At 37.1% G+C, this 27,694-nt stretch overlaps 1 protein-coding gene across 1 annotated transcript in view; it reads right to left on the reverse strand.

Annotated features, from left to right (window-relative positions):
• Positions 1-1,992: 1,992 nt before the first annotated feature.
• The window catches only part of cpped1 (calcineurin-like phosphoesterase domain containing 1), a 30,483-nt gene continuing 4,781 nt past the window's right edge, over positions 1,993-27,694 (reverse strand). The window contains exons 3-4 of the mRNA XM_079851887.1: positions 17,435-17,857; positions 1,993-3,531 (exon numbers count right to left, since the gene is read on the reverse strand). Of these exons, the coding sequence (XP_079708013.1) occupies positions 3,308-3,531; positions 17,435-17,857 (647 nt within the window). The 3' untranslated portion in view covers positions 1,993-3,307. The remainder of the gene's footprint in view (positions 3,532-17,434; positions 17,858-27,694) is intronic.

Genomic DNA, 27,694 nt, shown 5'->3' on the forward strand with positions numbered 1-27,694 from the left:
GCATTGACTAATGAACTAACAATGTGTAATATAGTCATAAAGCATTGATCAACCTTTGTCAATGTTTGTTAATAAAAATGTTCATGTTCTTGCTAGTTCATAGTGTAATAACTAATGTTAACAGATACAACTTTGGATCTTAAACATGTATTAGTAGGCTAAATGATGAGACTAACATAAAGATAAAAATGCAGTAAGTATAAATTTGTTCATGTTAACTAATGTAGTTATATGCTAACAATTGAAACCTTATTGTAGAGTGTTACTAATATTCCTGCTTGTTGGAATAAAAAAGTGAAATATTGTGTTTTAAAGGAGCTGTATGTAAGATTGTGGCCAAAACTGGTACTGCAATCACTGTATCCCCTCCCCCTCCCCCCTGACTCGAGGTTGCCAGATATGTTGCAGGATCCAGCAGGAACGTAGGCTGCTACAAGGAGCTGCAACTGTGGTAACTAGAGCAGAGCTGGCAACCCGGATCCCGAAACACTACTGACTTCGTGATTGGTAGATAGGTGGAGGGTGGAGCATCAGGCCAAAACACAAGATGACAACATCAACATCAGTTGAGGGCTGCAACTTCACTTTTTAAATGACAATATCCTGGCCGTACTACTGTTGTCAGTGATATAAGTATTTGAAATGAACATGATTTCTTAATGTCTAGTGACATATCAGGGCCATTTTATGATTAATTGAAATACATTTCTTACATACAGCTCCTTTAACATGTCACCTACCTTAGTTTTATTCCCAAACCAAGTTTTTCTTTTCAACCATTGGACCTCTCTAAGCAATGACCAGAAATATTTTTAGTAAAAAGAATGTCTTGAACATTGATATATTGCCACTATATTTTGTCAAGTCAACAAGAAGTCAGGAAATAGAATAATTTAAGTCTTACATAAGACAGTGACCGTTTCTGGTTAATTTCAATCTGACATAAATGAAAAATGACCCGTTCAGTAAGGGAGTCAGCTGTGAACTCAGTAACAGCTCTAATTATTTATTAAGCGAGTGAGTCTGATTCAAATCGCAAACTCACAAGCCAGTTTGAAGCTTCGTGAATCAGACATTACATGTGCAGACTCTTTAGCTGTACACTCCTAAAATACAAATTATTGGTATGAAAAAGCAAAATGTAAGCGAATGCACTACTTAAAAAGCCAAGACAGAATGATGTTTTTGGCAGAATATAAGAAGTTATGTGTGGAGTGATGAATCACAATGAAATACGAGTTGCATGGTGATGATCCAGAGCGGCGTCTTCAAAAATCTGCTGAGAAATAATAATAAATGCATCTCTACCACAGGAAGAGGTGTCAATGTTCGAGGAGCCTTTTTAGCTATTGGTATTGGTGAGCTGCTTCACTGTGAAAAGTCATTTAGTGCTTTGTAGTACAGGAGAATATTGCTGAATAATGTTATAAAGAGGAATGATCGGATGTTATTTTTCAACAAGACAACGCTTTTGCCCAAATTGCAAAGACAACCAAGAAGTGGCTTGAGAACAAGTTCATCAGGTTCATGTTTTAGCCGGGTCAGAGTCCAGATTTAAATCCTAAAGTGAATATTCAAATGAGCTCAATTGAACTGGGAGACATTTTTCAGCTACTCGTGAACTGTTTGAAGTTGGGGAAGGATATTCTGTGTTAAGTTACTTATCTACAGTATTAGTGTAATTCTTGCTAAGTTCTTGACCAGTGATATGCGAATAAATGGTTAAGACCATTAAAAGACCTAAATATTTTACCATTTTTGGCCCAGGAGTGTATTACAGTAACTATGGCAACTATCCGGATGCACAAATATTTCCAAATCTCGCTAGTGGCGAATAGATTTTTAACAAGTGCTGCAAATATTTATTTCAGTCATATTTGTGTGAATTGTAGTTGCATTCTGGGGCCCTATATTCAAATCATAAACCTCTTAAAAATAAAAGCTCATTTGTGAAAATAGAGACAACAGACAAAGCATTACTTTTTTTTTTTTAATGAATTTTATTTAAAGTACAGTACAAAAATACAACCATGTACAGAATTCAAAATCTAAAACAAAATTAAAACAAAGAAACATACCATAAAACGAATAAGAAATGTTTCAGATTGTGCAGTCAGATTTCTAGGTTACTAATCAAGTAAATTAGCTAACATTTTACAATAAGGTTTCATCTGTTACCATTAGTTACTAACGAACAAACAATATATATTACATATATTAATATCTTAATGTTCATTTGAACATTTACTACTACAATAAATCATAGTGTCCATCGACATTAGATAATGAACTCTAACATAAACAATGAACAAATGTACTTTTATTAACTAACATTAACAATGGTTAATAAATGCAATAGAAATATACTGCTCATTACTCGTTCATGTTAGTTAACAAATTAGACCTTATTGTAGTGTAACCGTAAATTTGCAATATTGATCATGTGAACACCTTTGTACAGTGAGTCAAATGTTCCTGCAACTCAAGTGTCCGCTATTAAAGCAAAAGGAGCACAAATAAAATACTAAAACATTCTGATAATCATGTTTTCACTCCAACTGAATGTCTTTTACAAAATTTATCATGAAAACTTTAAACTTTTTAACCCCTCTGCATGGTCATAGCATTAGACATTACATATAAATATTACATGGAAAGATCCAGAGAAAGCTTGAAAACATCCAGTTTAATTTAGCATGAATGACACTGGTGAGGAAGACACGAGATCTCAGATTGAATTCAGACAAGAGCTTGGTCATTTAAAATGTCTTTTATTGCTGTACGCCTGCCGTTTAAGTTGTTCAGTCACACTCGGTTGCGTTCGTCCAAGTGTGAGGTGAGGTCAACAATTATGTTTTCGGTGATCCACCCACAGTACAAGTGACTCGATGTCCCGGTCACCACAGCCATGTCTTTCAATAGTTACCATGGAGATTCCCTCTTCCCTCCTCTCAGAAACAGAGTAATGAGCAGAGAGGAGCAAAGAGTGAACTCATCAAACTGTCATCCAAAATGTTCAGCACTATTAAACTACCATTGTACCCTAGCATTTCCCCACTCCATTAGTATGATGAGGTGATTTAACTGAATTCTCAGACGCATTTGCATGATTAAAGTGTGGAGACAGATGATGTGAGTATCAAAGATCAAAAGTGGCTAATGTATTGCTAATGTAACGCAAGAACGTTCGTTCCTGTAAAAAAAAAAAAACACCTGAAATCTCTAAATGTACAAATAACGGCTCAGTTTCTATAATGAATGTTGAAGATAAAGACACGACCGCATGATTATTTAACTGGAGATGGTTTCAAACCAACAATTTCTTCAGGTCTTCATCCATTCCTCTTTTGGTTAATTGATCCAGACTATGGTAGCGATGGATGATATCATCTTCAGTAACTACCACCACTCGCACACCGTGAGTGTCATTCCCCAACTGACAACCCACTGCTGAGCTCACCACCATATCCAGCCCATCATGGCATCCTCCTGCATTTCTGTGGTAGTGACCAGAGAACACAGCTTTCACCCCTGAAATGAGACACAGGTTGATATCACTAACAATCATTCCCCAGTGAAATCACACACAATAGTCATTTCATGATCACATTAGTCTCGGCTTCGCACCTACAGATGCCCACAGTCCATTTGATGACCGACGGATACATATTGTTTACAAAACTGGAGGGTACTTTCTCAATTCGGCAAGCTCTAATCTGATTGGCTGACTCTTTACAACTTCCTGTCGCTCGAACTAGAGCATGGCAGTAGCAACTCGAATGTCAAGCCAAGGGTTCAACTCCCAATAAATGAATCAGCTGATTTAAAAAAAATTATTTGAATCCAAATGGAAGTCTCTTTAGATGTATAAATCCATTGAAATCAAGGTGTGTTTACCAGGTTGATTCAAGCTCTTCACTTAAAGAAATTCTTTCAGTTTTGAGAGTTTTGTTTGAGGTAATTATGTAAACTAGGGGTACGTTTACACGACAACGATGTACAAAAAAAACAGAAACGTTTTTTCTTTGTACACATGATAACATTGTAAAACCGATCCCTGCTAACACATATCATTGAAAATTACTAAAAACGTTGTATTATGCTTGCCAGGCCAGTAGTTTGTGAGGTCACTTTGTAAAGAAAGAAATGTGCCTGCGCACATACGCATTATTTTACTACAGAGCACTCGCGCCAAACATGCATGACTATGCTAAACGCGTAATACGCATGTGCATGACATCTGCGTTTTTACAAATTTGCGTTTTTGATAACAGTATCGTTTTTCAAAAACTTGCACTTTGAAAACCGTTTTCAAAAGTTTTAATTTTCAGGCCCCCAAAACGCTGTTTTCTGTTTTTAGTTGAAAGCAGTGTTGTGTAAACGGCCCCTAGATGTACATTAGCAGAACTTTTCACTTTATTTTCAGAGTACATATTACTTTTGGAGAGGTAGAAATGCTTTAGAAAAGTCCATACACATTTTCTGCTGCTTACACATATATTATATACTTTAAATTACACATATATACAATATCGTTTAATTTGACCACTGCTAAATGGTGTGTGTACTGTAAAAGTTTGAGACCATTACGAAATGAATAAAGATATTAATATTTAATTAAGCAAGAATGCATCAAATCAATAAAGTGACAGTAAAACATCTATAATGTTACGAAAGATTTATATTTCAAATAAATGCTGTTCATTTGAGCTTAGTAAAATCCTGAAAAAAACATTAGTTTCTACAAATATATTAATCAGCACCACTGTCTTCAACATTGATAATAATAATAAAAAAAAAAATCTTGAGCAACAAATCAACATAATAGAATGATTTCTGCAGGATCATGAGACACTGAAGACTGGAGTAATAATGCTGAAAAATCAGCTTTGACATAACAGGGATAAATTACATATCAAACTTTTGAACGTTATATACACATCGGTCAGATGGTCTCTTTCAGTCTAAAGTCTGTTTCTTGGCCAGCTGCAACGTGGACCACATTTATACTGGAATCCACTGCTGCTTCAATGTATATCTAATGAGTGATTATAATCAAGGTATTAATCAATATTTTTCCTTGTAAATATTAAATGAGTTGAATGACTTCTCTAGGCTTATGAGATTTTACTTTGTTATAGAAGTTACCAGTGTGATTACTGAAATGTTCCTTTCGTGTATTCTCTAATGTCTTTATTTGATATCTGAGAGGTGACTGTAGGTCTATTCTATGCTAGGAATACAGCAACAGTGCTTGCTTATCTAGCCCGGTTTCCAGAAATGAAATATGGACTCGTTTTTTAGAGAAAGGTCTTCAACGTGTGTTAAAACATCTACAGTATCTGTTCTTCACCATGATGACTATAGGTCACAAGGGTCATTGGAACCAATAGTTAAAGTGACCATTTCTTAGCTAAAGTCTTTACTTTACTGTTAGATTAAAGTGTCCTCTCATTGAGAGAAAGAACGTATTATCTTGATGTTTTGAGAAGACTCTCCTGTTTATAGTTAGAGCCTGGCCAAATCCAACCTTGAGGAAGCTGTGTGTGTGTTAGTATTCTTGGTTACAGGTTAAGGAATAATTGGCATTAGTGGAGATGGACTGACTTGTTTTCTTTGACATGCTGGTGCCTAGAGACAGTCTAGTGACCTCGGAGGACCACTGGTACCTAACTCAGGGTCCTGGTGGCAGCCGTACAGACTATAGAGATGTGCTACCGCCTATCAGTCCATGTGTGGAAAATTACTATGTTTATCTATTTCTTAGCCAATCAGAATCATTCAACCTGAAGCAAGGATGTATCTTAGACCTTGATGAAGGGTATAATTGCTGTGATCTTTGTAACTGTAAGCGGAGCGGTCTATGAACTCCTTGTGAGTCTTGAAGCTGACTTCTGCCTGATGAAACTACAAACTATCTTCAGTAAAACTTTTCTTCAATTGACTACACTCTTGACTCCAGGATCATATCTGGTTCTTTGACTGTAAATCTGCTTACAATACACAAGACTCTGATCAAACCAACATGAGGCCATGAGCTCAACACTGCAACTGAATCAACTGAATTTCCTGTCTGATTGACCATGTCTGCACGCTGATAGACTGAAAATCCATATCGGCATGGTGGGGGCCGCTTCAGATTCAGTTTCCCCGTTGATCTGCATAACCATTGTGAAGCTTCTCATCTCTCTCATGCAGCAGTGGCCGAGGCTCTGCCATTCAGGAATTTAAAGCAATGGACCGAATGCAGAATCACTATAGTTCATCAAACAAGTCACCCAGAGGGAAAGGCACAAATAAGCTCTCTCTATTGTGAAGGAAGTGAGATTGGAGGTGGCTCTTCCACAGTTCAGCCGAGGTTTCGTTTCTGAAGAGAATTCTGAAAAGGTGGTACCCCCATACTGAGGTAATGGATGCATTTGGAAGCAGGAAACAAAATCTCACATGAATTTTTCATTCAGACAGAGCAAAGGTGCCAAAAACCACAGGGATGATGGTAAGACAGGAGATGGAACGCCAAAATACATAAAAGAAGAAGAAGAAAGGAGAAACTGATTATGGCAGGAACACAACATTGTGAGGTATAATTACAGATTGTTGCTTGCTGTCAAGAGTTCATCTAAATTTCACTAGTTGTTCTTGTTCCTCATGCACATGATAGCTATCTGCATGCTCTGTTGGACAGAGAGGAACACTGCTAATGAAACCACACAAACAACACAATTACAACTACCTTGACACTTATAGACTTACACAATGCAGCACATAAAGGAGACACCTTTTCAAAAACAATTAAAACAACGGGAACAAAACATTAGGATGAATTATAATTGCATGTAAATGACTTCAATAGGACGATTATGCACATTTCAAGCATCTTTCACATATTATAACCTCTAATCCACTTGATGGAAGCAAGCAACAGAAACATGACGGATAAGAAAGAGAGTCCAATTATCTGGGGAAGTCAGATGTGAAACTGAGGAGGGGGAAGAAAAATCAAAGCACTTCTAAAACAATTTACTCTAAGGACATCCTCTCTACTGCACTACCAGATAGAATAATTAGACATGCAATACTGTTAATGACTGCACACATCTACTGTAACTACACATCAACCTAAACCTGTTAGGTTAACCTACACCTCAACCTAAACGCTATAGGAACTATCTGTGACGTTAGTATATGCTGATTGGCCGAAAGCACACAAAATACCACTTTACACAAATACAGTGAAAATCAGGGCCTGAAATTTCTAAAAAAGTGATTTCTGATTGTAATGGATGTGTCAATGTTAATGTATTTGGTCTTGGCGGAACAGATCTGCTACGCTGCTGCTACAGATTAAGTACAGAGACTTGCTACTGCTAATACATTCACAAAAGGGGCTTTCGCACCGGAGGAACCTTTCATAGTTTCTAGAACCATTGGCGGAAGTCCCCGGATTTTGGTGCGTTCGTACCGCAGGAACTAGGAACTATTTTAGGTCTAGGAAGTCTTTTGAAGGAACTAATTTAGTTCCTACTTCAGAGTAGGGTCTAAACCAGTGCTATAGGACCTATCCTTGATGTTAGTATACGCTGATTGGCCGAAAGTATGCGAAATACCAGCACCCGCCATTTTAAAAAAAGGCTGTGTACAGACACCGATTATAGCCTATATATTTACTCCAGAAACTAACTCTACGAAACATTAAACAGTAGCCGCTTTCCGACCAAGTAGTTACAGGAACTTAGTTATAGGAACTGTCCACTTCTAAACAGTTCTAAGAACTACTCTCCCCCAAACTCGATTTCGCTGTTTGTGTTCGCACTGGCCAAGTGGCCATAGGAACTGGTAGGAGGGATAAGGGAGTGACACAAGCACGGCGACTTTTATTTTGACGGGCGACGGACCTTTATTTTGACGGCGCTGAGAACGCCAGAGCAAACAATGCTCGCATTCTCTGTTCATTAGTTAGCAATCTGTCTAACAGTACTATTTAACATGTTATTAGATAGAATTGTTATAGAAAGTACACAGTATATGAAAAAAAGGTTATTAGCCTATGCCGTGTGGTTGATGTCCAGTGTTGCTAGCGGAGCAGAAATACATAATCATGTTTGACTTGGTCCCCTCAAAGTTGAGTTGGATTTTCTCTTCAGCATAAAGGTTTAGAGGCCCATCTATCACTGTTTTCCATGTTTGTATCTAGTTTCTGGAGTAAATATATAGGCTATAATCTGTGTGTTTACATATAGCTGTTTTAAAAATGGCAGGTGCTGGTGTTTTGCGTGCGTTCGGTCATCAGCGTACACTAACACGGGTAGTTCCTATAGTGCTGGTTTAGACCCTACTCTGAAGTAGGAGCTAAATTAGTTTCTCCAAATGGAGTTCCTAGAACTAAAGTTGTTCCTAGTCGGCGTGTTCGCACCGCAGGAACATACGGGTACTTTAGCCAATAGTTCTAGGAACTGTGAAAAGGTTCCTCCGGTCGGAAAGCGGCTAGTGATAGATGGGCCTCTTAACCTTTACGCTGTAAAGGTTTAGACTATTTCATGTTTATAAAAATAACTATTTTTTCATGGTAGCCTATTTCATATTGCACAGTGTATCAAATACATAGTTCTTGCAACAAGAAAAACATGATTTTTGCTTTTAATGCTATAATAGAAGGTCTATTTCCACTATCATCTTGAGGTTTTAAAATAAACAGTTTTGTCCTCTGTTCAGATAATCATACTTGTCTGTGTCTCTCTGTTTGGACATTGTTTTACTTTGTATGCCTTAGAAATGTCTGCATTTTGTGCACGCTTGCAGTCGCTTCTTTTCTCGGCTGTGATTTTTGGCTGTGAACATTTCAGTGTGTCTATACTCCCACCAGTCCTATAATCATGCTGATTAATAAGCTGTGATCGCTTAACAACAAGCAGTGCTGTTATGGATTTAGTTGTGGAGATCTGATTTAAAGTCACTTTCTACATGTTTATAAGAAGATGTTCATCTAAAGATGATCAAAAAACGTCATCCCTGTGGAAATTCTGGGATTCTACACTAATGCCAACAGCAGTACTATGAACACAGCCTTCTGTACGGTTTCTACAGTATATTCCCTTGAATTTTGTCCACTGCTCTCAGTGACTTATTTCCATCTCATGAATTGCGTTATTTCATTTCTTGAAGATACATTTGAGAAAATCCCATTTATCTGCCTGTTAATTAATGGGCTCATTACTGCAAGAATAGTAGTATCTAGGGATCAACATGCCTTTTGGCTGAGAGAGGTGAAATTCGCTGAGAATGTGAGAGAATAGTACGTACTAAAAATAAACATTCACATAAAATAAGCCAGCAATCTAGTCCAATAAGGAAGTATGATGCCGTTCTGTGTTCAGTTCTCTGGAGACACACTAAACGCGCTTCTAGAAGTCTCTATTCCCAGCCACAGAACTAACGGATCTGCCAGATATGGATTATATGTAAATCCTCAAGTCTCGTCTATTCAAACTACTCAGACTGCATTAACGGTTTAGTTTGAGGGTTGTGTGCCTGTGTGTTACTGCCTGTTTGTGTGTGCTGTCATTAGGCCACTGGGATACATTATTCACAAAACTCTGCCAAAAATAATTTGCATGACAGAAGGAAGTACAAAATGATTTTGTGCAGGGAGAACATTGCTTATGCCGGTCATATATCGCACCCATTTATCACTGTAGATCCTTTAAATGAGGGACAGAGTTTTGTGTAGTGTAATTATGATTTAATCCAAATATGCATGAAAGGCGACTGGCATAGTGCTTAGCAATTTCAATCATGCCGATTCCTGTACACAGCAAAGCTGTTTCTCATCGGGGAAAACATATTTGAAAAGAATACATTACGTGTTTGTCACTTTTAAAAGATGTATATGCTTAAGGATGTTTGTGTGGTTTTGCTATTTTATCGCTATTGATTGACATTGGATATTTAAAGGGATCATGACATGGATTTTTTTATTTATTAATATGTTCTTGAGGTTCATTTATAATGCTAATAAAGTTTTTTGCACAAAAAACAAACAAACAAACAAATATATATATGCAGAAAAATTATTATTTTCAACCCTCATACTGACCCTGGAATTATCTGTTTTAAGGGTCAGCTCCAGTGTCACCGGCCCACCGGTGGGCCCACGGCCATTACATATTTAAAACAGTAATATCCTATACTAAACCTAAACTAATCTTGACAAACTGATTTTCAAAATAAATTACAGAGGAGCCGTAATTTATCAATTTACAACAAGAATATTTTCATACTCCTAAGGTGTGTTCAGACCTTTATTTTGAAATAGCGAAGGGCGTGAAAAATCGTGAAAGAATGGTAGAAACCTCAGTTTGTTTTCATGCCAAGAGTTCAAAAAATAACATCCATTAAATGTTTTAGAAAAAAAGGTCTGAAAATGTTTTAAATATAAAGAAAAAAAATAATAGATTCACCATTTGTGATGTGGCAGCGAACTATAACGCACATGCGTGTTCTTTTTAAGTTTATTAGAGGTTGAATTCATATCAAAATCTGCCAAACTTCCCATACTACTTCTGAAAAGGATGTCTACTTCATAAATTATATGAAAATTGTGGACATATATGGTTCAGATCACTCAAACCACATATGGAAATGTAGGCGCCCTTATATGGGCAGTAATGGAGTCTGGTTGTCACCTAGTGAAAAAGTTTGGTACTGCGTCCAAACAAAATCTTACTGAAAGCTCATTTTTTGAGATATCAACCTAAAATTTTAAACACAACTTGTTTAGATTATTGGCTTTGATTTCCTTGCAGATTTAGAGTGCAACATGTTTTGAAAATATATATTTTATCTAAAAAAAACAATGTACATTGTACATTTTCATTAACTCAAAAATTCTATAAGTTTTTCACTTTCTTAATTTAATTCACTTCTGCAAAAATCTGCCAAATGCCTTTAAAACAAGACCAATCTTGCGTCTATATTCCAAAGCATTCTTGAATTACAACCATTTAAGTTCGGAATGTGCATTTTCATGTCTATAAAAAAAGGGGGGGGGGGGTGACACTTAAGGGGTTTGTCAGTAACGGCCACTGTTATGATTGGCTAATGTCATTGCAGGAAACAGTATCAAGGCCCACTCGCTATTGCACATGAGTAAGTTTATATCCATAAAAAAATAATTTACAGACAAAGCATTATGAAATAATTTACTTGCGTCTTATGATGGAGCTGCTGTCAGATCCAATACAGTCGGCTGCTTCATCTTTCAACAAAAGTTTCTTTCCGAACTCTCCATTACACTGTGCCTCGTTTACAAACAAAATCCTCCGAACAAATATATAATCCTCCGACGTGATCCAGGACGCCATTAAAATAAAACATCCACTCGTTTCTGATGATGGGATCCCTTTTAAGTCTGTACAGAGACACAAACTAGCCGTTTAAACTGGACACGTCAAAGCGAAAGTTTGTTCACTCTTCCATTTGTCCTGTTGTTGACAGACTCAAGTGCGTGGAATACGTCAGAAACTGAATGCGCATCTGTATACTGTATCCCATTGACTCACCCTCAAGCCATCCTGGGTGTATATGACTTTCTTCTTTCAGCCAAACACGATTAGATTTATATTTAAAATATCCTGGATCTTCCAAGCTTTATTATGGGAGTGAATGGTACCTTAGATTTTGAGCCCAAAAAAGTGCATCCATCTGGTAATGGCCGTCCGCGTGTTCACAAGAGAGTCGAGTTCTGGTGTATGACATAAGCGTATGATGTTTGTCACTTCTCACCAAAGACTCTCTCGTGAACACACAGATGGGCGTTATCGGAAGCCAGTGATTACAGTTTATAAAGTTATAAATGTGGATATTTTTCATACAAAAATGCATTGATTCACTTCAGAAGGCCTTTATTAACCCCCTGGAGTCATATGGATAACTTTTATGATGGATGGATGTGCTTTTTTGGGGCTTTTTGGTACCATTCTCTCCCATTATAAAGCTTGGATGAGACAGGATATTATTTAACTTAACTCTGATTGTGCTTTGCAGAAAGGTGAAAGTCATATACACCTAGGATGGCTTGAGGATGAGTAAATTAAGGGATATTTTTTTATTTTTGTGTGAAGTAACCCTATAAGCGACTGCGATGAAATGTAATTGTTTGTTGATGTCTTGCACTGGAGGCAGTCACATGCATGTGTATTTGCCCATGTGACGTCACAGATTACCCGCAATATCAAAACGAGCTGTTTTTGGAGCTTGATTAAATAAATTCTTTGTTATTTAACGGTACAAAGACTTCTTATTTGTCATTTGTCAAAAGATCAAGACATGACCCCTTTAATTATGTTCATTTCATCAAATTTTACATGTAGACTACTTTTGCCATCACCTAACATTCACCTAATCTTAAAAGAACACTAATTTAATAACACTGTTAAAATGAATCCTTAGCAGATTAATATAGATTTTAAATGACTGTACATTAAAATGTTGAGATGCTTAAATTAATGGCAGCATTTAAAACTATTGATTTTAGTTTTTATAAACTTAACTTATTTGGACATGACATAATTATCGGCGCATCGTAAAATATTCGTTATTGAGTTTTGAATCAGAAGTGTTATAGAAAATACATTACAATTTTGGAGAATTTTTTTTTATTCGAGCCAGAAACTATGAGTGCAACAAAGTAAATCATTTTTCTACCATCTGCGATTTCCCTTAAACCAAATTACAAATCAAAGACATCAGAGTTGAAGAAACTGCAATCAGATAATATCCAAATGGATATTGCCAAACGGGGCTAGTTACAGTATATTTCTATGCCCTTGAAACACTCCTTATAATGATGCAAGACATTGAGATACACAAAAACACAGCCAAGCCTTTCCTAAAGGATATCTGATAACAATAAGTACTCCATCACACTGTAACCTCCACAAAACAGACTATTCTTCATTGTCTACCTAAAAACAACATGCTTGCCAGCTAACCTACAATTCTCAGCAGGTGACAAGCTTTCTGTTGATTAACCAAATCCCGCGCTCATTTCTACTGGCGTGTGCTGAATGAGAGCGTTAAGACAGCTGAAATAGCAGAGGAAACACTTGGCTTATCACTGCTAATTAACACACTACAAGATAGCACCACTGGCAGTGTGAGGAAACGTTGAATGGTAATTTAAAATGAAATGGTTTGCATTACAATAGGGGGCTCAAAAACACAAGTTGCCTTTTAAGATAGCACAAGCTTCCTTTCTGCTTGTGCGTTTAGTGCGGTTGTCAAGAGTACTAATTTAGATTCAATCAAGGGTGTTTAAAAAGCGCACAAACATTCTGTAAAAAAACCTCACTTAATACTAGCTCAATCTTCTGTGCTCAGATTATAGCCTTAAGAATGGATCTCAAAGTAAAACCAAAACATACATAAATACATTTCTTATGGGTCTGTGACTCATTTAGAGGGAAAATGTGTGGAATGTATTTACTCATTGTAACAAACAAATGTGTTAAACATATGAGTTCTTTACTCTAAACATATCCTTACACTAAAGATACACAAATTACTCAAAATATGAAATAAGAGAACACGGAAGAGGTTAAGGGCATTTCAATTGACCTTTCACTAAGAGAACATCCAATAGAACTTATGAGATTTCAATGAATGGCCTGATATTCAATAAAACATGCTCATAATGGCTTATGATTGGATATTATTCTTACTAGAATGAATTGTGACATCACAGTGCAAATTGTTAAATTGTCAACTCACAAAGAAAAAGAAAAATCAATAAACTTTGCACAGTTATTGAGATCTACCATCTAGACTCTATGCTCATGTCCCAGGATTGACAGAAAACAAGATTAGTTCATTGTACACCAACAAAAGAATAAATTATTAACATAAAACTTATCACAAAGCACAGAGAACCTGACAGACAGACATTACAGGGCATTAGAGTGTCAGTACAGAAGAGGAATATAGGTCTGTAAACAGCTCAGGATATCAGGAACTGTGTATTACTGTATATGTATTCATTACAAATGCCACCCACTGTACAAACCTCAAAGCTAACAGACATCTGGAGTGATCAGCATGTTTTCCCCCAAGGCAGATGTCTCAAAAAAGGATCATCTTCTCAAAGCCTTGCTGCCTTTTAGAAAATGTGGTTTAAATCATAAAAATATAATTTGCAGCACGATATTAAATCTACGAGCTCAAGGAGCCCATGAAAACGAGTTTGTGGGCAGTGGCTGAGTTATCCTCTGACAGTGATCTCTGATATCCAGGAGGATTGGCTTATTTTTTTAATTTTAGCATTCTTCATGTTTTGATCATAGAAGCAATTATAGAAATAGTAAAAGTGGCGTTTCGAAGGAAGCTGTGGAGTGCATGTGCATCAAGCCCCTCTCTGTCACCCACAGCAGTGCCCGACTTATTTACATTACACACTACTCCATTTCCATTAACACAGTGTGTATAAAAGGAGAGATGAAAGTTCAAATCTAATATTAAAGATGTCACATCTTTCATGACTAGAGAGATTGAATCTTCCTGTTTTGCCCATTTTTATAAATCAATTTTCAATATCATTGCACCATGATGCATCTCTCTGGCCATACAAAGATCAATATATATTGTTTCTTTTGAACACTAACCTTTGGAACAAAGGAAGATGTGTGTTTTTTCCCCTCATGGCTAACATAAACCACAACCTAGTGGATTTACTTGTTACTTTTCCTACATAAACAGCACAGCTTGTTTAATAGTTTGTGGTGCCAGAACTACTATATGTATAACTGAAAGTAAATCAATCTGACACATTTAGAGGAGCATATCATTTGATAGTTGTAACAATAACACTGCCATTTCTCTTTTCTTGAAGCTACATGATAACATCCTGTAGGAATTTCAAATTTGAACAGCAATCAGATTTAATGCTTTAAGGCTAAAATATTGAGTCGCTTGTTAATAGTGGAAATCTTTATTCAAGCAAAGGGACTGCAAACCCCAAAAATGCTCATTAGATATCAACACGAGAATAGAGTATTGAGTAAAGTATGCTGTGTATTTCAGCACAGCTGTTAAATAAAACAACATCTGCTCCGATCCATCTAAAATCAATAATTAACTTATGCAAAATATGCCTCTTATAGAGTCCATTCTCATAATAGAATCCCAAAATGTATATGGACAACTTGCATATTTCTTGTCTGTAAAGCTTTTATTATACATCCTGGAAAAGCACTCCAGGGCACTCACAGCATAATTAAAGAGCCATGGGCAAGGCAAAAGCATTATTCCAGCATGTGGCCATAAATGTGCCATTTACTGCAGCATTCTTGCACCAATAGTTTCATGGTCTTGTACACCTTGTTTGTATTTACCAAAAAAAAAATATATATATTTCTGCCCTTCTTTTTTTTTAAAAGTTGAGAAATCTAAAATTGCTTACCGGTATTTCTATTCAATTAATTTAACAGATGTTACAAATAAGAAAACCGAAACCTACAATATTAACAGTTGTTAAAAACAGTTGTTTTCTGGATTTTTCTGGAATAAGTAAAAAATAAATAAATAAATAAATAAATAAATAAATAAATATATATGTACATTGGCTGTATGTACATGATTTTTTTATTTTTTTTTAAAGAAAAACAATTATATTGAATAAAAACAATGATAACTGCACGTTTATAGTTTTCATTGGTTTGCTGAATATGAACATTTTTACTTTTCTATGAAAAAAATAAATATCTGAATGATCTTTTTTGTCCGTATGGATACTATTGTCATTGGAAAAAGTCTTCCCCTCTTTGCAAAAATCACTCAAGTCATGGAGTTCCAGATGCTTTTGGTGGAGATAACAAAGCCGAGATGCCAGCAGAACATCTAACCCTCTCATTCAAACTTATCCAGTCTTACTACTTGTTTACAACTTCGCTCAACCAATGAGCATTCATTGGCTTATCTTTAATATTTATTAACCCATCCTCCTTAATCCAGTTTAATTAATTCCTTATCATTTTGGCTTCTTTTTAATAATTGTGTGGTTGGCATCACAGAGGCGGAAAATCATGGTTTCATTCATTTCATTGTGCAGGCTATTCTACAAACATATCTTAAATGTCTAATAAAAAAATACTATACTTTACACTGATGTGTTATGTAGACTAGTTAAAAATGACTCATTATGCTTGAGCATGAAAATGTCTGCAAAGTTACAAAGCACAAAATCACTCCAAATATCAATAATAACTGTTTCTTAAACCCATGAAATGCCTCGGTTGTAGTCTTGTGTTTTCTTTCATGAATTAACATGTCACAATATTCCTCATTTAAGTTATTCCATGCCAAGGGAATGGTATACACAAAAAAAGGGGTGAGGCCTGGTTGAGTTGTGTTAGAAGTGTGTTAAAACTCGGGGTTATCGTGAAGGGCGTGACATTTACAAAACAGGCTTGACGTGGTTGTCCAATCACTGGTCCAGCCAAGCAATCAGAGCACATTATGCTTTCGGAAGAAGGGGCTTCATAGAGACCGGAACTAAACAGAGCGTTACTGACAGACTGGGAAGAGAGGTGCTGCAACAATGTAAAATGTGTGAAAAATGTTTTTTTTTTTTAACATTCAACAATGAAAACCTATTCTAGTAGGCCCCAAAGTCACACGAAAAAAGTTGCTGTTTGGATTTAAATAGACAAATGATTAAGAGTTTATGAATGGATCATTATTGCAGTAGCTTTTCATATCTTAAACAACCATGTAGGAAGACAGATCATGGCCATATTCCAGGATGACAATGTCAAGATTCATCAGGCTCAAATTGTGAAAGAATGGTTGGGAGGGAGCATGAAGAATCATTTTCACACATGAATTGGCACCTCTGAGTCCAGACCTTAAATTCACTGAAAGTCTTTGGGATTTGCTGGAGGAGACTTTACGGTGATGGACTCTTACAATACAAGATCTTGACCAGAAAATGATGCATCTCTTGATGAATATAAATGTTGTGATGGAAATCATTTCCATCACAAAGTGCATCAATTTTTGGTCAAGATCTGACTTTGGTCAAGTCTGACCTGAAATGAGCAACTAAAATATTAATGCTATTTATGCCTTGTAAAAGCAAAAATGAAAAATGCTCATTTGGAAATCAATATAATTACTGGTGGTGTTCTTATGACAACATGAAGAAACAGTTTTAGTGTTTTGTTGCAATAAACTGTCAAATTAAGTCAGTTTAAATCTGTAAAAAATATTAAAATATGTTGGAAAAAACTATTTTGGTTACTATTTAACCTATTTTTGGGGACAGGCTTAACAAACACTGTGGTATCCTCAGAGAAAGAAAAAACTTCGATACTTCATGAAATGAGGTACGAACACTTGCAACTTGTCTTGTTTGAAGTGTAAGGCTCAAGTGTTTTCTTCTCACCTGCCTGTTTGAATCTCTGGATCAAGCGCTCTCTGATTCCCCTCTGCAGGTTGAAGTAGTCATCCTCTTCGTCGGGCGTACGGAGGAAGAGCGGAATGTGCTGGAAGACAAGCACGTGGCGGGAGGAGGTCTGGATGGCTCTCTGCAGCTGGCTCTCCAGCCAGACCTCATGGGCCTCCATTAACTCAGGGCAGCCTGATGAGTCGAAGAAGAACTGAGAGTTCAACACCAAACACAGCACCCCACCCACCCAAAAACTGAAGTAATCATCGCCCCAGTCACGGCAGAACTGCTCCACGGTGTCCGGAGTGGGTGTGTTGCCAAGGTCGTGGTTGCCGCTGACGAACACAAGAGGAATGTCGGGGTCAGTGCCTCTCAGTGCTTCTTTGAGGTCCTTAACCTGTTCTTCTCTGAACGCATTTCCTGAAAAAATGAAAAGAGATTTTTCCTCATTTAAGAAAGTCAACATGAAATGGCAACCTATTTTCAGGACATTCAGAGCTTAATTTTAGGCAGAGAAAGTTATATTTCTATATATTTAATAATATTATATTATATATACAAATGATTTGTGCACAACAGGACCAGAAAGACTACACATTACAAAAAACTACAGTTAAATCCTCAAGAGGAATATTGAGCACAGCAGGAACAGTTGGTTTTCCGTGGAAAATGAGTTACAGCGTCAGACATGAGGCATGTGATAGTATATAAGTACTATCTTCAATGGCTCCTTCCATCTTCAAAAGAATACTGAAGCAGGCAATATGTTGAGGATTCAGAACGAAGTTTCCGTTTGGAAAATAAGCATCCTAACCACATTTCTCTAAAGTAAAGGCAGACTGTCAAGCACTGAGTTTTGAAGCTCGTTAATAACAGCCTTAGGTTACCTCTAATATGACAAGTAGGGCATCTTGCTAATTGCCTGCTGTGAATTTGAAACTCAATGAGAAGCGGAGCTGAAATTAGAGCTGGCATTAGTGACTGCAGTTTTGTGAATGCTAGACAAAGAAAACTAAACCAACAGACCATGATTTTAGTCTACTGAGCACCTCACTAAAATGTTATAGAAATAAAATTTTAGAAATACATTTTTTTAGATATTTTTATAAAAAGAATCGTCACACAGATATTTTCCATAAGAAGTTCAAAGTGACCACGGCTAATAATTTTCATGATTACAGAAGAAAAAAAAACTGCGACAAAAAAGTAGTCCATACAACTCTGTGCAATATCTTTTTTTATCTTGATTTTTTTTTACATATAGATGACTAAATAATTTATTAAAAGTCTATAATAAATAGGGGTGCAACGATACCCCGATTCGATACATATCACGATACTGAACTCACGATACGATATTATTGCGATACTCCAAAACATATGGTAAAAGGTTAACAAAAAATGTACTGTTGATTAAAATGCTAAATTTGATATTACATTGTGGGTGTAAATGAATAGGCTTGGGCTCGTAACCCAATGCACATGACACCAGAATAAAAATATTCATGATTCTGAAAATACAGAATTATTTTAGACAAATATGTTTGCACTGTCACTGACTAGATATATTTAAAACAATGTATAGGCCACTTTTTACTAGTAACATAAGATAATTTGGCATTATCAGAACCCACAAATATTCCCCCGTTGCATTATTATACATTATATTCAACATTATATATAGTAGTTTAATGTGAATTTTTTTCTCACACCGTAATTTTTATTTTGGGTGAACTATCCACGATACATATTATTGCATTTTTGTATTGTGATATATTGTGACACGATATAGGCTATTGTTACACCCCTAATAATAAATGAATCAGTTAACAATAAATGACATAATTTTCATTCCTGATTGAATTACTTCAACAAATAATAATAAAATAAAAGTAAAAAAATGCTCAGCGATAAAGCATCTTCTTTTTTCTGTGCTCTTGGTGTGAATAGGTCAATTACTAGTCTTACTTTGTGATCAATGCCATTTCCCAATATCTGAATCTGAGCCTCATTTCGACTTTCTCTCTGAATTACGTAACATTCATACTCAACAGGTCCCCCCTTCTCCCAGCAGTGCCAAATCCCACAGAAACCTATTAAAATCTTTCCCAGAAGAGATCTCTATCAGCAAAACATACAGAGAAGAGAGGGCTCTTTCAGAACTGATTTCCCTCTGGTCAGCCCATTGATATGCAGCTGCTCCTCAGAGAACTTCACTTTTATCCGCTTTCAACAGCAATTAAAGCCTAACGTATGTGGAAGGAGAAACAGAAGGAAGAGAAATCCTCCGCCTCACCTTCTGAAATGTCCCCCACCACAGCAAGCACAAGGCTACGGGCGCAAGGCAAACGTTTTTATAGTCCCCATAAGGAAAGCATCAGGTTCAGTGCTCTCAAAATCTAATCACCTCCCTCGATGATCTCTCCTGCTGCTAGCCAGGAGAAGTCCTTGAACCGGAAAGCTCACAAGGATTGTGTGTCGATATCACGGAACGGCCCTTCAATTATCGCGCGGAACTTTGCTTGTCCAACATGCTGCCGCTCACTGTTCATTTACGGCTGGCAGAACGCAGGAGGGAGAGTGCTGGAATAGAATCAGATTTGGTCACCAATGAGGCTTGAAGAGATCACAGCACGTGTTTAATGAAGGAAATATTGACTGACAGGGCTGTTCAAAACCCGAGATTGCCAATACAATGACTCAATGGTGATGCAAAGGGACAGTTCACCCAAAAATTACAATTCTTTTACTCACCCTCAAAATGTTACAAACCCCTATGATTTTCTTTCTTCCATAAACCACTAAAATGTTTGTTAGGCAGAATGTTCATGCAGCTCTTTTCCATATAATGCTGTCAAGCTCCAAAAATGACAAAAAAGGTCCATAAAAGAAGTGAAAAATAATTATTTATTACATTATTCTTTGAAAATTATCATTAAATTATTATGATTTGAATATGCACATATTAAAACGGAATGTGTCAGAAATGGTTATAAGACACATAAATAAATTCCTTTTGCATCACTGATGTCAATTATGGCATGACACATCTTGAAGTGACATATATGAATATTCACTAACGTTCAAAAGTTTGGGATCAGTAATTTTTTACTTTTATTCAGCAAGGATGCATTAAATTGATCAACAGTGACAGTAAAGACATTTATAATGTACAAAAGATTTCTATTTCAGACAAATACTGTTAACTTTCTATTTATCAAAGAATCCTAAAAAAATAATTCACAGAAAATATTTTGTCGCACAACCATTTTCAATGTTGATAATAATCTTATTATTATCAATATTGTTGAGCAGTTTTTTGAGCATCAAATCAGCATATTAGAATGATTTCTGAAGACACTGAAGACTAGATTAATAGCGGCAAAAAAATTCAGCTTTGCCATTACAGAAATAAATTACATTTTTAAATATATTACAATGGAAAACAGTTATTTTAAATTGTAATTATATTTCGCAATATTACTGTTTTTATAGTATTTTTTTACTAAAGAGACTTCTTTAAAAAAAAAAAGTATCATTTTGCCTGTGTTACTGCATACATTTTGGCACAAGTGTGTATTTTTGTTAGAATTTTACTATTTCGCCTCCATTTCCTTTAATAAATTATTTTACACTAGGTACACAAAATAGTTACACTCAGGACCTTAAGGACAAAAACTGTAATCCATTAAAACTGCAATTTTTAATCCCTGGGCCATTTAACTATAAAATGATGCAGTCTTTGTTAATAGGCTTTCATTCTGTTGGCAAGGCTTCAAAATTTAAATTGTTGGTTTTTTTTTTACGAGATGGTGCCATTTTCTTAGGTTTGGCCAAATTCTCGGTTTATTCCTGTTTTCTGCTTCTGCATATTATAGAGCAAATTGGACAAATTATGCCACTATAATTGTGTAAGTGTGTTGGTATGGATGTCCGAGTGTGGGTTGTATGTCATGTCAAGTCAAGTCAAGTCAAGTTTATTTATATAGCGCTTTTCACAATACAGATTGTATCAAAGCAGCTTCACAGTATTAAAATAAAATAATACATCAATGTTTGTTTCTAGTGGAAACCGTCCACGTTTGGTAATGCTGATCAATAGTATTGTTGATTGATTGATTAAAGGGATAGTTCACTTTGAGATTAAATTTTGGTATGTTTTAGCTTACCTCAAGGGCATCCAAGATGTAGGTGTCTTTTTTCCGCAGTAGTTTCAATTTTGATATTTTTAGGTCAAACCGTTCTTGTCTGACAGTCATATCATGCAGGTCTATGGTCACGGTCTCAAAGAGCATGCACAAAGTCCAAATTAAAACAATTCCCCATCGTCCAAATTAAACAATTCCCCATCGTAAGTACACATTGATGGCCTAAGACATGAAACGAGCGGTTTGTGTGAGAAAACGAACAGTATTTATATCGTTTTTACCTCTTATAACACAACCACGTCCAAGTGATCTGAGGGCGCGAGCGCATCCTGCTGTGTGACGTGTACGCAGACTGGTGAATAGATATATATACACTAGACGTCGCATTAAAGACATTCGTTCCAATGAACTGCCGTAGCCAAGGCGACCTCTAGTGTATATATCTATGCACCAGTCTGCGCACACGACACACACCAGGATGCGCTCGCGCCCTCAGATCACTTGGACGTGGTTGTGTTATAAGAGGTAAAAACGATATAAATACTGTTCGTTTTCTCACACAAACTGCTCGTTTCGTGTCTTAGGCCATGGGGACTTACGATGGGGAATTGTTTAATTTGGACGATGGGGAATTGTTTTAATTTGGACTCTGTGCATGCTCTTTGAGACCGTGACCATAGACCTGCATGATATGACTGTCAGACAAGAACGGTTTGACCTAAAAATATCAAAATTGAAACTACTGCGGACACAAAGACACCTACATCTTGGATGCCCTTCAGGTAAGCTAAAACATACCAAAATTTAATCTCAAAGTGAACTATCCCTTTAAATTAAATATCCCCAACTGAGCAAGCCAAAGGCAACAGTGGCAATGAACCGAAAAAACTCCATCAGGTGACCTGATGGAGAAAAAAAAAACCCTTGGGAGAACCCAGGCTCAGTCGGGGGCCAGTTCTCCTCTGGCGTCTATGAACTAGAGGTCGGATTTAACTGTAAGATTAAAAGTATTATATGAATGCCTGGCTGAAGAGATGCGTCTTTAATCTAGTTTTAAACTGGGAGAGCGAGTCTGAGCAACGAACAGTATCCGGAAGACTATTCCAGAGTTTTGGAGCTAAATGTGAAAATGCTCTCCCTCCTTTGGTGGACCTAGATATCCTAGGTATGACCAAAAGCCTTGAATTTAGTGACCTTAAAGAGCGCGATGGATTATAGGGCGATAGAAGGTCCGTTAAATAGACTGGAGCTAAGCCGTTTAGGGCTTTATAAGTCAGTAGCAATACCTTGTAATTAATACGGGACTTTATAGGTAACCAATGTAGTGATGATAAAATTGGTGTTATATGATCATATTTTCTTGATCTAGTAAGAACTCTAGCGGCGGCATTTTGGACTAACTGTATCTTGTTTATTAAGGATGCAGGACAACCGGCTAATAAAGCATTACAGTAATCTAGTCTCGAGGTCATGAATGCATGAACTAACTTTTCTGCATCAGAAACTGATAGCATGTTACATAGCTTAGCAATGTTTCTAAGGTGGAAAAAGGCTGTTCTTGTAACATATGAAATATGATTTTCAAAAGACAGGTTGCAGTCTAGTATAACACCCAGGTCTTTTACTGTAGAGGATAAATTATGTGTGTAATAAAAATATTGTGTGTGTAATATTTGAGAGAGAAAAACTATCCTGTACTGTAAATCACAAATTCAACCACTGTGTGTATCAGTGGAGCTTTGCTGCCATCTAATGGGGAAAATTTGGTAGTGCGCCCAAACAAAATCTTGCTAAAAAAAGCCAATTTTTTTAGATGCTCAACCTCAAATTTGGAACACAACTTGTTTATATTTACGGCTTTGATTTTCAACCAGTTTTAGAGTTCAACATGTTTCGTAAAATATATATTTTATATAAAATAAAACTTAAACCTCTATATCTGTTTTTTGTTTTTTACTTCAACAATAAAATGCTATGGGTCTTTAAAATGAGACCAAACTTAAGTCCCAAACTTGACACTTACATTTTTGTCCTCTAAGGACCTCAGAGTAACTTTAAATTGATGCACAATGGTTAAAAAAATCTTACCGGCCCTAAACATTTGAACCAGTGTATATGTTTGATTTAACAATTTGTAGCTTACACAAAGCTAACACATGGTTTTAGAAAACTTGAAATATATTGGCATAACTTCTATTTTACCTTTGGTCATTTTTGGAGTTTGACAGTCCCTGGTCACCATTCACTTTCATTGTGTGAAAAATACATTTTGCGTTCCACAGAATAAAGTTGGCCATTTGAGTTTGGAATGACATAAGGGTAAGTAAATGCTTTTGGGGTGAAATTTCACAAATATCACATTGACATATTTCACCATTGAGAAATATGGTAGAATGTGTCTACAAGCTCTGTAAGTCCCTCAATCAAAAACATACAGCAAGCCACCAGCACTTAAAACTGTACAGGACAAGGATGAATGCTTCAGGTCCATGTGAGTCGAAAGAAGAAGAAAAAAGCGATAAGGAAGATACAGCAACGCCTCTATTCCCAGGAGAAGTTCAGGATGGCCCCCAAGGTACAGATATTATTTTACAGGTGCACTATTGATAGCCTCCTGTCAAGTAGTATTGCGATCTACTGTGTGAGTTGCACCACACAGGACCTGCACAAGGTGTTATGGTCTGACTCTGAATGCATCACTGAGAGTTCACTGCCCAACCTGCAGGATAACCGCACCACGCAGAGCGAGACTAAGGCCAATAAAATCATTAAGGATCCCTGCCATCCAAACAGCAGCCTCTTCTCATTGCTGCAGTCAGAAATAGCCTAGCAAAGCCTTAGGGTCAATCCTCAGAGGTTCCGGAGGAGCTCTTGCACCCAAGCTATCCAGACACTTAATGAGGACTCTGCCAGGGGCCTGCAACACCAACAACACAGCAGACATCTAGATCTTGCACATATACACTTCATCACACACACACTTTTTATGATTGTGCAGATGCAGAATATCATAAAATAACCATTTATTTCCCATTTTCAGAATTCACACCCCAGTATTTCAACACTTATTTGCTCCCTAACTACAGTTTTTGTTTGTTTTTAACGTGGCACTGAGTTTATTCAGCACCCAGCCATGTGTATAACTGTTAACACCATGGTAGAAAAGAACATCTTATCATCCAGCAGTGCAGCAGCTTGGGTGAGTAATCACTTATAAAATAAAATGTTTACTGGCGTGAGGGCGGGACAACCTGTCACTCAAATGACATCACAGCAGTAGCAAATCACAATCATCCAACAATGCCATAATTTCCCCATGGAGCAAATCAAGTCCCCCTACATTTTTTCCTCTTTGAAAAGCCCTTTCACTCAGATATACGTCACAAAAGGGAAGAAAAGACAATCGCAGCTTCTGTTTCATACCGACTTCAATGAAGAAGTGGTGAGGAGGAAGTGGTGTAGGTCTTGTGAAGCCCGTGCGGAGCAGAGAGGGGAGACAGGCTGCATGAAGGACATGGCGTGTAATGCATATGGCATCGTCTGCCTGCTCTTCTGGCCTGACACTAATGGGTGTTGACGCTCTTCAATGGCTGTGCCTTTACAGGCAGCTTATCATAACCTGACCTATAAATTACATTCAGCGGGGAAGCCACAAACCTGGGCTCATATTGAATCAAGCAAATATGACACTCCAGAGTTCCCTCAGATTCTAAAAGGGGATAATCTGTTAAGTCAGCCATTGAAAAACCAGTTACTGTCAACATTTGGGTGATTTAAATTCATGTGGTGAGAAACATTTACGACTGCTTTAAATGTACTGCCGCTTTGATACTGGCACTCAAGCGCAAGACATTAGCGCAAACACCTGACACATGAAACCTGATGTATAAACACTCTCATCACCTTCGAAGGGGACTTCCAGTCGACACATTCATGTGTGTAGATAACTGCCGCCTGATCTTTGGAGGTGATTTATTTATTTCCCTGTGTGCTTTGCAGTTTGAGCTGAGGCAATTAGATATGTGTCGAGATTGCAGGAATAGTTGGCTCATGCAGATGGTCCACAGCTCCATTTCAGAACAGCCTTCTCAAAGATTAGAGACGATAGAAGAATAAAGAACTTGAAAAAGAGACTCTGCTCGGCACAGACCCTGCCTCTTCAATCATAACTGTAAAATAAATTAACCTTAACCCTTTCCCTGCCATTGACGAGTTAACTCGCCATTTATGAGAAAACGCTTCCCTGCCGGCTTTCTGTGCTATCACTGTTATAAGGTAGGGGGCACTATTACGCATCTCCTAAACGAGTACAGTATCTTTAGATCAAAACACAGGCAAACAAATAAGCAGAAAAGAGCAATATATGATAAATAATGCTATCATCAACAATAAGCAGCATATAAATCAAAATGGCTAATGCTACTGAATGAAATGTTGACCCAGAAAGTGCTATAGGACTGTGCAAGCATTATGGGTGTTGATGGGTGTTAAAAAAAACACTAGAATAAGCTATTTTCTTTCTTTTAATATATATCATGTCCAGACATTCATACAACAAAATATTGTGGGGGCCATGAAATTTTTGTGAAAATGACCAAAAACGCTGGTGGTGGCTGGCAACTTTTTTTTTTTTTTTAAACGCTAGCGGGGAAAGAGTTAAATTGTACTTTTTGTGACTTATTTTTCAGCAACCAACCGACTAATAAAATCTTGGTCGACTAAACCTCTTCTCGTCGACTAACGTTTAGTCCAATATTAGGGGGCAGCCCTACATTTATCCGCCTATAGACCCTCCCCTCGAAGAAATCAGGACAGAAGTGGTCAAGAAGTGGACAAAAGAGACGGATTAAAATACCAGGTGTAAACGGGAATGTGTTTCCCTCGTCTACTTGTGGTCCGATCCAACGAAATGCATCTTAAAGCAACACTAAGGAACATTTTTTACCTTAAAATAATGTTTCCAAAATCGTATCAGTGGTTCATCAAGTCGTAACAGGGTGAAAGGCACTTCTGGATTCGCTTTGCAGCCCTATATCTGCTATAACCACACTATGCAAGTTTGCCAAACCGGGTCGCGTTTCTGTAGTTCGAATGAGACATAGGAAAACTACAAATTTGACTTGCTTTACGTCAAGCGTTACAATAGTCATTATTTAGTTTTTCTTCGTTTCTGATGTCGCAATACATCATACTTTCATGAAATCATGCAACATACTCTACCTTGTCTGTGGACATCGTTCATTCCAAAGCCGGTGCTAGATAAACAGTGACCGTGCGTGCGTGCGTGCGTGTGACAGTAGGCTGCGGGCGGCGAAATTATTTATGACAGCGGTAATGGACAATTCCGCTTCCAACCTGTAGGGCGACCGAAGAGGAAAAGTTCCTTAGTGTTGCTTTAACACCAGGTGTAAACAGGGCCAAAGATACAATGGTCTTTTGCAGGTATGAAATACTACAGAAATAATGTAATCAAATATAAACATAAATCACTGCATAGTCTTCACTGATCATTATCACAATATATATTTATCATCATACCACCTAGCCATTTTTTTGTCTGCTTAAGCCCTATTCACACTGGATTAGTATTATCTGGGGACCTCGTGTGATTTAGAAATTACCCACCCACATCTGAATTTCGTGTGGCGCATTCGCACGGGATAACCGAAGCCTGTGATTTTACTCGAATTTACTGACTAATCTTCTGGATATGATGTCAATAGGCTATTGCTTGGAAATGTCTTGTCGTTATTATAGGTCTAGCTGTATGATATATCATAAACAGAAGAATGTTCCTTACCACATGTTGCTATACATGTCATTCATCTCCATCTTTTGCTCTTCTTAAGGTTTTCAGCTCTCTCTTTCTGCAAATTGTATAGTTTTATCGTATCATGGTGTATAGCGATATGACCCAGCACCCAAAATACTATCAAAACACTCCAACGCAGCCTCCATTCTTCACAAAAGATGGATAAAAAAGTGCACATGTAACCCCTCTCACCCGGGTCCTTCACACCCCGCTCCGTGCGGGTCTCGAACCCGGGTCTCCGGCATGAGAGTCAGGCGCTCTAACAAGGAGGCTAAAGACTGCAGCCTCTAGCGTCTG

Source organism: Squalius cephalus (assembly GCF_949319135.1).
Source record: "Squalius cephalus genome assembly, chromosome: 19".
NCBI lineage: Eukaryota > Metazoa > Chordata > Actinopteri > Cypriniformes > Leuciscidae > Squalius > Squalius cephalus.